At 55.2% G+C, this 11,588-nt stretch overlaps 1 protein-coding gene across 1 annotated transcript in view; it reads right to left on the bottom strand.

Annotated features, from left to right (window-relative positions):
- pn (exopolyphosphatase prune) overlaps positions 1 to 11,588 on the bottom strand; it is a 38,334-nt gene that overhangs the window by 5,287 nt on the left and 21,459 nt on the right. Inside the window, exons 8-9 of the mRNA XM_037226626.1 lie at positions 10,239 to 10,411; positions 5,890 to 6,259 (exon numbers count right to left, since the gene is read on the bottom strand). Of these exons, the coding sequence (XP_037082521.1) occupies positions 5,890 to 6,259; positions 10,239 to 10,411 (543 nt within the window). The remainder of the gene's footprint in view (positions 1 to 5,889; positions 6,260 to 10,238; positions 10,412 to 11,588) is intronic.

The raw sequence follows: 11,588 nt of genomic DNA, 5'->3' as shown, positions 1-11,588 counted from the left end.
TCTCTCTCTCTCTCTCTCTCTCTCTCTCTCTCTCTCTCTCTCTCTCTCTCTCCCTCTCCCTCTCTCTCTCTCTTACCCACTTTCACCTTTCATAACTGGAATATAGGCCAAATGTCATCGAGATCAATTCTGTCTTAAGTTCATAGTAAATAAATGGAAAAATAATGCGATAAATGACTGCGTGACATAAACCCTCGACGCCCTTCACTCTGCAGTGGTGTAGTGAATTGTTTCTAAGCCGATAGAGCTCGGAAACTTCGTCAGAATCTCAGTCTGGGTTATACAGAGATATAGATATATGGGTTATACAGAGATATACTGGGTTATACAGAGTTTTGATCATGCGTGTTCACATGCCTTGGTAACAAAAACTCGACGCCAGGCGTTGTAGTCTCCTCGGGCCGCGCCTCGTCGGTCTCGTGGCTTACACTAGGTCGTGACCAACAGGTAGACGAAAATTATGACGTATTTGAAATAAGTACTCTTAAAATGTTCTGGACAAATTCATACCTTTAGAGGTATCCCGGGCGTATATTTCAGTTGCGCGGTTTCTAGACTGATGACAATAACGTATTGGTCTTTACAGCACCGCGAAGTGGTGCTGAAACCTGGTGGTGGGTCTGGGAGGGCAAAGGTAAGATATTTACGTTTTGTGTTGCTGGTGTTGCCGTAACTGTTGATCTGTCCAGACCACAAGCTCAGAGTTGTAACCAAAAATACCCAGTGTAATGTTTGAACTGTACGAACAAATTTTGAGACATTTAGAAACATTATTTTACGATGGTCGCCGTTGAGCGTACGGCGCCCGGCGCCTGGCCTTACTTGCAGTGGCCAACACTGTTCGGTTTTACGAAAACTGCAAACCAAGTCATCGTTATCCTTGCTCCCCAATATTACGGGTGTGTCATTGGGGCTTTATGACACACTCAGCTGCTGGGGCTATATGGCGGGACTGGTCTCTCACCCTGGCGAGGGGAGTGGACACCGCGTGGAGTTGAATCCCGTACCTGAGGTTTCCCAGACGCGCAGTTGTTAACGAAAACGCATCAGCCTTTACACTATTATCACCTAGCGCGCAGGCTCAAACCTTTTAACGCTTGTTCCACTAGTCGATTCTACAAAAGAATGAATGCTCACAGGCGAACATGGGATGGTTTTGTGCGTTTTTTAAACTCATTTCGACCCACTCCATTCAAAACTAATGAGACTTCATTTCTTTCCTTGTGTTGAACTCAAGGGGCCCCTTGAGTACAACACTACGGGGGCATTGCTGTTCTCGGTCAAGAGCTGAAGGGCCATTCTGTCCCACCGCGGTGTGTCTTCCGGCCATCATTCTGGTGACACGGAGCGGCATCCACCGGCGTAACCCGGAGGCCCTTAGAGGTATACATCATATCACGGGAATATGATTTGATATGATATATCTCCCTGACGCGGGAAGCCCTCTGACCCGCGCAGTTGACCCGGGATCGACACATGAATCGACATCAGCGCAACAACATCCTTGTTCGACGCGGGTGGTCAAATAATTGGCACATAGACCCTAGTTGAGCTCAACGGGCCCATGCTGAGTTGGGTTGGATGGGCAAATCTTCCCCTGACCGATTCGAGGCCTTTTGCTGGCACATAATACCTTGTTAGGCACTGTGGGCCTCTGAACGATACAGGAGCCCCGATCAATGTAAATCACGGCCCGGCCTTATTCCTGCTTGGGAAATGGGGCCCCAGAGCTCAGACCAACACGGAACCGACTGTTCGTTGTTCGTGTTGTTGTTGTTCGACTTCCCTTGGTCGGCTCGGGGCTATTGCGAGCACAGGATCCTCTGTTAGGCGCTGTGGATCCCTGACAGATAGAAGGCCCCAGACCAGTGTAGATCACTGGCCCCGGCTCTATAGATGATTGGGAAGTGAGCCCTCAAACCCATGTCGAGCCGACAGTGCGGTACTAGTGGTACCTGACCGACATATGGGCCAATATTGACTCAGGGGGTCCCCGATCGGCACAACGGGCCCTCTGACCAATCTTTGAGGGTCCGTCTTCGCAGGCCAGGGACCCTGAATAAGACCCCGACCCAGCCCTTTATACATTTAGACCGTCCCATCGCGCCCTTGGTCGTCGGACCCCGTTGGCCCATTCGGGTCTTCGGGCCTCCTAGAACGCTCGTGTCCGGCCGAAATTTAGGCCCTTATATACTTCGGGGGCCCTTATCAGCGCACAGGGCCCTCCAGTTGGTATTGGAGTACCCGGTCCTTCGGGCCGAGCCCCTGAACGGGACCTCCAGGCAGTTTTTCGGGCTCTTCGGGTCATCAAATCGGGCCCTTAATCGTAGGCTACGAGGGGGAGGGGTACGCGCCCCCTGTGCCCCCTGCGTGCGCCAATGGGTGTGGGGAAAGCTCAATGGAAGGGCACTGGGCTCATTTTTCTTCCTGTCGAGAGCCATCTAAGGTGAAAAAGGAAAAGGCAGATCCATGATGGACGGGGGAGGGAGGCTTCCCCACTGCCTTGGTCGCACTTGTGCAGAGGCAGTGTACACCCGGACCACGGCAAGATCCGCGTCAACACAGACGGCAGTAAGGGCTATGGTGCGCGAACCGGTCAACTTTCAACATGGCGGCCAAATCTTTAGAATGTTTGGTGCTGGCTACGCTGCCGGTGGTGCGCCACAATAGCGAGAAAACAATCCCGCCCCGCTCCGCCTCTGATCGGCGTTTCACGGTGACACCAGGCACGGCTTCCGTTCCTTTTGGGCCCGGTGTCACGGAATCCAATGTGCTGGCAGTGTCCAAGGTAAAAGACAGCTGACGATACACACACGCGCACACACCCACACACACCCACACCCACACCCACACACACCCACACCCACACACACACCCACACCCACACACCCACACCCACACCCACACCCACACCCACACCCACACCCACACCCACACCCATACATATACATATATATATATATATATATATATATATATATATATATATTGCTAGTTACAGCTATAACCAACTTAGCATAGCTTATCTTCTTAGATGTAGATTCATGGCCCGCATAACTCGTTTCTTTCACGTGAATACCATTGTAGAATACGGCCGATGTCCATAACATAAAATCAACATATAGATCGAAAAGTCATTGATATTCATAGATCTTACGTTTCGTTAATTCTACTGACATCTTCAGATACAAATGAATATCCAACACGCGAAAACATAACATTAACCACGGGACCTCTTGTATACCCGGTGCGGCTATCCGGTGAGTCGACTATCAATTCAATTGGTTCCGTGGCGTTATCGCATGCTCGTAATGTTGACTTGCGAGCCGCGCCAAGAGCTACGCTGGAGCCGTCTGGTAGGACGGAAGGTGATGACGTCAGTTGAATAAGTGGCCCTATGGCCGCTGGATGACGGCTTGCGGGACAACTAGCGTGACATAAAAAAACGCAAGTGGCAGATGACTGACAGCCACTTCTCCTCTGCACATTTGACTTTTAACTACCGTAACAGGATGCATTAACGACAAGCCTGTTCAATACAACGCATGTACAAGCAGTGATGATTGTGCTGCATGGTTACAATTTGTACAAGCAGTGGTGATTGTGCTGCATGGCTATAATTTCGGCCCTAATCGAGACTCCTCAAAGAGCTGCGGGGTTCTACGAGTATTTACATGCCGATTGAACAGGGATAAGTCTCTCCGTCAAACCGTTTCCAGCATGCCCAAAAGTCGTTTATCCTCTTCCTTTCGCTAGAATGTTTGCCGTCAAGGTGAGGCGAGTTAGACGTTCGCTGTGGCGCTGGTCTGTGGGAGCGAGCGGGCGGCCATTTTGCAAAGTATGGTAACCCATCTCGTCATGGATAGGGTGTTGCTGTCGATGTACGCACTATTAGGGGGGAGTGCGCAGTCCCGCGAAGTACGTTTGCGGTGACGCACGTTGGTTTGTCGGAGTAAAGTAGGGTCAATTGACACATTGCTCTTGAGCATCAATGGGGCAGCTGTAGGACTCTGGCAGTAGATCATCAGTTTGATCATGCCATTTTGTGTTGATTTTTCATGTTTGTTTTGTTCGATGGTTACACTTCATGATGAAATGGATAGCTTTCTCGTCTGTTTGGAATCCTAACATCGCGCTTTTTGTTTTTAGAAAAGTTGATGGGTATTGCCTGGCACTGATGGTTTCGCGGGTTTACATGAACATCGGTAATGTTCTACAAGAACGTGCGTCTGAAATGGAACGACGTATATGGCCCGTCTGATCCACATCTCTGAAGATAACCAACGTTAATCTGGCCGTACATCATAATCAGCAACACTTTCATAACACATTGCCTCTTTACTCTACCAATATACCCATTATTCGCTGAACATAACCACTTTGATTTTTCTCGGTTGATTTGCCCATCAATAATGGCCCAATATCCTGCATCATAACCTCGGAGTCAGGTACACTCTCCAGCTGCGGCCGCCGGAATCATCGGCACTTCAAGAAACGTCGGACTCAAACAGACGCTGGCGGCATTTTACGCCGCAACTGACCGTGGATTAGATGACTAACGTTTGCCTTGCATATAAACAAAGTCTCATTACTTGCCGGACCCTCACGCATGCTCACGTCTGCCTGAGCGCCTAGCTGCGCTTCCCGCCAGCGGTGGGGGAGAGAGGAAGGGGGGAGGTACGGAGCCCAGGTGCCAGGCATGGGCGGGGTGAACGTACCGCGCGCCGTCGCGATCACGCTCAGGGGCTAGGTCGAGTACTCTCAAGTCAGAGATCCATTCATCGTTCATCTGAAGATACTGTGAAGATTTAACCCCACTTGTAGAGCAGACTTACCAAATGGCATCCCGCATGGGTAGATGCCCGCAAACTCAATGCTTGTATTCTGCGGCCTTTCAGCAATGCAGGCAACTGTATTGTTTAAAGCCTTGTTGCCATTTACGATGTCTATAAACTACAGCGTGCGAGCCCGAGCAGGTGAAATACCCAAAGTCACAATGCAGGCTATTGCACGTGTATTGACCAGTGGCATTCACAGGACAGGCTAGCTGAATAAAAACATTCCAAACAAGCCAAGGTGATCACCAGCACAGCGATCAGCATGCGTGACACCGGCAGGGCAGGAACACAGCAGTGCAGTCTGGCCAGCAACAGGCTGCGAGGTAAACACAACATAAAACATATACTGCTTTCATCGCAAGCTGATGGAGCAAAGCATAATATAAGATATAAGCAAGCATATTCAAACACAAAATGGTCTCGATTCTAGCAGAATAACGTGTCGGCTGACTCAGCAATTCAATGGCGCCGTTCGATACCGCATCCCAGCGCAGTGCAAACGACTAACTCATGCCGATGACTCATGCCAGCGCTCCCCCGTCCGCGGCCTGTCCGTGGACGATCGCGCCGCACTCCCTGGACCATAGCAGTTATCACGTCCCCTCTGGTGTCGGGCCACCCGCCCGAGCCCGACGCTGAGGCGGGGGCCGGGCCGGCCGTGCCATCTGACGCCGGACCGGTGCCCTCGCCCCTGCCCCCTGCAGCTGGCGGCGGCCGGCGGGGCTCGGCCGACTGCCGCGCCACCGGCGTCTCGCCCGGCCACATCTCCGACGGCGGGATAGCGGCGGCCGCGGCAGCGCCAGACAGTACTGGAGCGGCGCGGGCGAGCGGGCGGCCGGCGCGCCACCAAGCGGCACATCCATGCAACAGCCAGCTGGACGGCACTCTCACCTGTGCTCGGGCGAGTCGCCGCCCACCGCGCCGCCGCCGCCATCACCGCCACCGCCACCGCCACCGCCACCGCCGCCGCCGCCGCCGCCGCTGCCGCTGCCGCTGCCGCTGCCGCCGCCGCCGCCGCCGCTGCCGCCGCTGCCACCACCGCCGCCGCCACCACCACCGCCACCACCGCCGGGCCCGCTACCCTCCTCCTCGGTGATGTCGTCGAACAGGTTGCTCTTGCGCTTCTTCTCGTGCACCTTCTGCAGGATCATGTCCGAGTCAAGCTCGGCAATGTTCATCTGGCGGTAAGCCGTCTCGAGGTTGCTCTCTACGAAGCTGTTCTTGGGCGTAAAGGGGTAGGCGCCGATGTCGTCGGCGCCCTCGAAGCCACCCAGCGGACCCCGTCGCAGCTCGATCCGCTGTAGCAGCTCGCGAGAGTTGAACGACGGCAGCGAGACGTCGGCGATCGAGTCCGAGTCGGCCACGCTGTTCTGCGGTGTGTACGGCACAGAGTTGTAGGCCGAACTTTGTGAGCTGCCACCCTATAAGAACGCCAAAAGGCTCTGTCAGACGACGGAGACCAGGGCACAGTGGGAGGTGAGGGGAGGGGAAGGGGAGAACTGCGAGAGAGGGAGAGATGGCGGACCCGAGAGGTGTGGCAGGCACAACGGCAGGGGAGGAGGAAGGGACGGAGAGGGAGGAAGGGTGTGGGCAGTAATCGTAGGAAAGATAGCGGCTGGATCCGCACCGTGCGCTGTCGCACGAGGGCTGCAGAAACACGGCCCCTGGACACCACTTACCAACAGCGGAGAGGCCTCACCCCTTAGAGGAATCATGCTAGACAAGCACAATAATAGCTCTGGAGCCACATCAAGCAATAACACCGTTAGCATAGGATTTTGTGTGCTGCCAGGTAAGTTATGGTGGCGACCAACAATTATCTAGAAATGGCCAATGCTCGTTTGTTGACAAGACGTACGTTGAAACTATTGTGAACAGTTTTCTTTTAAATATCCATTCATTTGATACATATTTAGGGCAGTGAATGAGAACATACGTTTAAAGCGCTTCAACCACAACTAGTTTCGTATGGAGACGTTCGGCATTCCTAAACCCCACAGTCGGTATGCGGCCAGGCTGCCATATCTGGTTTAAGCCGCGGCCGAGCGCAGTCGCTGATTGGTCTAGATTTCGTTCAAGATGTGTCATCAGTCACCACTGGTTGAGCATGGCCCAGGTGAAAAGAACCCCGCAAAAAGGTGAGGAGAAACTCGCTTCAGAGCAAGATGTGTCTTGTTTGGGAACGTTAACTGGAACAGAAAGCTGTCAGTACCACAAAAAGCCGCCATGCCTGCGACCTGCTGTAAATACCATGTACATGAGGCTGATGACCATATTTTTGGACACAAATAGGGAGGGACAAAGCGAATGACTAGGCGACAGACGTGCAATTCCGGGAAAGCTAACACCTCATGAGGAATGATAGCATAGACGTAAAATGGCCAAATGCCCATGAAAACATGACTGTTCTGCATATACATGCATTTCGAAGTTTACCTCTCACGGCCTCATGGTACGCTATGACCTTAAAAGGAATGCCAACATTTTAAGAAATATAGACATATAGACATATAGACATCAGGCAAACAAAGGGTCATAACGGCCCATCGAGGCTGGCCTACCCTAGGTTCCTCAACCATTATTGAACTAATCTGAACCTCACCTGCCCGAATTTAGCTATATACGAGATCCTTAGACTTAAAGAACTTGCCCAAACGGTTTTTAAATGTTGCTAAGGAGGGAATTACTACAACTTCGTTTGGCAGTCCATTCCAATGAATAACTACTCTTTGACTAAATGACACCTGCATCTTCATAGTTCTACCCCTGCCTTTGGCTAATTGAAACTGGTTTCCTCTAAGTCCCGGTCTCGTCTCCAGTGTTCCTTGTAGATCCAGCTTGTCTAATACTGAACACCTGTCACATATGATGAAATATGCTCACTTGCCACTGTTGGCTTAAGCGACACAAACTGCTCTATGCAAAGCAAATCACTACAAAGTGGAAGTTTCCTCAGTGCACCACAGTTTGAAAACGTCATGGAAGGTCTTTATGACATCAGGGTGGCTGCCCGAGTGGCCGCGTCGGACTTGCCACTGTGGCGGACGGGAAGACTCACTTGTAGTACTTGGACTTGCCGAAAGGTGGCAGTGTTTCCTGAACCCGATAATTACCATGCGCTGTTATTTTCTCGTGGGGTTCTTCTTTCCGTGGCGTTCTTACATATTTGTCGCTGATTTCATCTCATCTACTTGAACTCACATGCTCTATCCTAAGTTGTTCGACTCCCAGCCTTAGTTGCGACAAAACTCGTACCACAGCCCAAATTCCCGCATTACGTCGAACAAAACTCGATTCATGTTCGAAACTTGCAAAACACGCATTACGTTGGTTGAGAGCCAACCGTGGTCCTTTGATGCCAGAAATTGTGCTGATGTACGCGCGGAAAGGAATGCTTCAACGACTTTCTTTGTCTTGACCTTGAGAACTGCGTGGCCGATGAGGTGGCAGCATGCGTGAGACCTTTCTATGGCGTCATACATGCCTCAGTAACTGAGATAGTCCGTACAACTTCAGAAACAGGAGAACAGAAACTGAATTATTTTCAAAATAGCTGTCTCAATTGAAAATCCCCCAAAAATGCCAATCACCCCCTTTAAAGAGGGTGTATGGTGTTTTGAACAAAACCAATCATCTTTAAGGTCATTCAGTGTAGTACAATCATGCCTTTTTAGACCTAAGTCCCTCTAGCTTCTGAGCAGCTCGCCCGCCACGGCGTAGACTATTTCGGAGCTTTCAAGACCTAATCATGTGGACACTGGTCCATTACAGGGGGCCCTGTCATGCTGGTCCGCCCTGCCTAGCTTCTGAGCTACACGCCTGCGGGGGTGTAACTATTACGGAGACTATTTCAAGGTCATCCAGGCATCCATGGCACAAAAATCATGTCATTAAAATCGTGTTCCTCCATTAGCTCTGCCGCAATCGAGGACAAGAAAATATAAATGTCGAGTCGTTCAGATATGGCACTCGTAAACACGATTTCCAGATATAACGGTCGACCATTAGCTCTCTCAATCAATGCTGTGCAAGGCACGATGACGTAATCTAGCCGTGACGTATTGACGAGCACGATAACTAAACCGAGAAGCTGTTCTGTGTAGAGCAGTCGTTTCCATTTGAAAATATACCGATAGGTACAAGTGAGCTTATTTCATCATGTTCGATGCTCGCTTCAGCATCTTTAAATTTGAGTATTCACCTTAATGGCGACCACGTCAACAAAAACAGGAGAGCGCCCGCACCAATGCGAATGGAGGGCGAGACCACACCCGACCAAACCACCAGCATCTCGTCCCATTCCAGCGCTGTTGGGCTATTGATTCCTGTCCGCAGGCATGACGTCAGTCGGTGTTCCGCGCGAACCTACAAGCGCTCTTTGCGCCACTTCAGTACCAGTGTCCTGAAGCCGCCACCACGTGCGGGGCGTGCAGGGGGGGGGGGGGGGAGGGGAAGCGCGTGTCCAAGCGAGGGACGGAGCACGCGAGCGTCGGCCCGCCCGAAGCGCCCCGGTCGAGGTAGGCCGCGCAGCCAGCCGCAGGCCGAGTGTTCCTCCCGCCCCGATCGGCGCACACGGGCTGCGGCGCTCCGGACGGCGCAGCCAGCCGCAGGCCGAGTGCACCTCCCGCCCCGATCGGCGCACACGGGCTGCGGCGCTCCGGACGGCGCAGCCAGCCGCAGGCCGAGTGCTCCCCCCGCCCCGATCGGCGCACACGGGCTGCGGCGCTCCGGACGGCGCGACCAGACGCTGGTGGTCAAGTGGGGTTCCAGAGGCGCTGCCACGTCATGGACTTGGGGCACGAGCCCGGTAGCCAGTCCAACGCGGCCAGACCGATGGAGGATCAATGGGCACATCCTCCTTGAGTCGGTACGCGGGATCATGTGGACACTGGTCCATTACAGGGGACCCTGTCATGCTGGTCCGCCCTGCCATGTCATACAGCGGAGTAATGTAGACGCCGGAGGAGCAGGCGGCATTCTTATCGTACTAGCTTGCCCCACCAAAAATGATGAGCGGGCTAACGCTGACACCGGCCTGTTGTGAGGGTTCACACCATCCTGGTCGGCCCGACCACACCTCTGAGCGGAGGGTGACGCGGACACCGGCAGACCACACCTCTGAGCGGAGGGTGACGCGGACACCGGCAGACCACACCTCTATGCGGAGGGTGACGCGGACACTGGCAGACCACACCTCAGAGCGGAGGGTGACGCGGACACTGGCAGACCACACCCCAGAGCGGAAGGTGACGCGGACACCGGCAGACCACACCTCTAAGCGGAGGGTGACGCGGACACTGGCAGACCACACCTCTGAGCGGAGGGTGACGCGGACACCGGCAGACCACACCTCTGAGCGGAGGGTGACGCGGACACCGGCAGACCGCCCGGCACTCCTACCGTGCTGGTGGGCTCCAGCAGAGTGACAGCCTGGGCGCAGAGGCTGAGGTCGATCCCGTTCGGAGGCCGGACGTCGGCCGGCAGCTCTGAGCGCAGTCCGCTGTAGGTGACGGGCGGCGGCGGCGGCGCTCGGCCAGCCGGCCGACCCACCGGCGACAGGTCACCGGAACCGCCTGAGGCAGCACAGGGTCACGGACCACCGTCAATAGCCTGCGATAGGTCAACAGAACGGCCCTGACGCAGCACAGGGTCACGGACCACCGTCAGTAGCCGGCGACAGGTCAGCAAAATCGCCCGAGTCAGCACAGGGTCACGGACCACCACCAGCGGCCGGCGATAGGTCAGCAGAGCCGCCTGAGGCAGCGCAGGGTCACGGACCACCGGCAGCAGTCCGGACAAGTCGTGTTAGCCGCGTGCGGCAGGACAGCGTGCCGTGTCACCCTCAGCCTCCGAGCGGACACACTGCAGGGGCCAGGGAACTGATGCAACTGGGGGGCATGCGGTACAGTGACCACATAAACACATCAGGTGACGACGGGAGGCGCGGAACTGTTGCAAGCCAAACTTTCCCGGCGCGCGGTCAACGGATCATCTCGTCGCCAGGCGTCTGCGCGGGTATAGCCATCCAAAACGATTGCGCACGCAAATGGGATCGAACGGCCCGTGTGGAGACCCCGGGTACCGGACGACTCCAGCGCCGGGCCCTGCCCGATCAGCTTGTGCCCCTGCCAAACAAGCAAGCCCACTCCCAGGCGCACGCCGATGAGTAAATTTGTGCGCTGCCTCGTCCCGTGCCGCGCCGCATCGCTGCAGCAGTCGCGTGGCTGCCGGCGGACTGCCGGACGCCGGCGCACAGCCAGAGATCCTGCCGCCAGGGCGCTCGTCATCCGCAGGAGCGGTGACGTGCCAAGGACACGGCAGCCGGCCCGGCGCCGCGCCGGCTCTCTCCCTCACGGGCACGAGCGAGAGCGCCGGCCGCCGGCGCAGCTCCGCCGTGCTGGCGACACTCGCGCCCCGGCGGTGCGCGCACGCTCGTCACTCTCGGCCGGCGGCGGCCACAGCCCAGATCGGCGCCGATCACCACCGGCGGCCCGGCCCGCCGCCTGCTGCGGCAGGCGCCGCCATTTGTGTAAAGCGGGGCACGCGACCGGCGCGTCTGCCGCGGCGGCGCACTCTGCAGTGCACGTGACGAGCGCCGGGCGCGGCCGCGGCTGCTGCCGATACCGGCCGGCGTCGGGAGGCGAGATGCGTCGACAGCGGCGCATTGGGTGTCCGTCTGACAGACGTGGATCAATGGCATGTCACACGGCCGACCCGCCGCAGGCTCTGTAGGGCTCATCCCGCCTGGCC

This window comes from Pollicipes pollicipes, unplaced genomic scaffold, assembly GCF_011947565.3.
Source record: "Pollicipes pollicipes isolate AB1234 unplaced genomic scaffold, Ppol_2.1 Scaffold_5724;HRSCAF=6776_pilon_pilon_pilon, whole genome shotgun sequence".
NCBI classification, from domain to species: domain Eukaryota; kingdom Metazoa; phylum Arthropoda; class Thecostraca; order Pollicipedomorpha; family Pollicipedidae; genus Pollicipes; species Pollicipes pollicipes.
The sequence above is the reverse complement of the archived record's forward strand: the minus strand, read 5'-3'. Positions and strand labels throughout refer to the sequence as shown.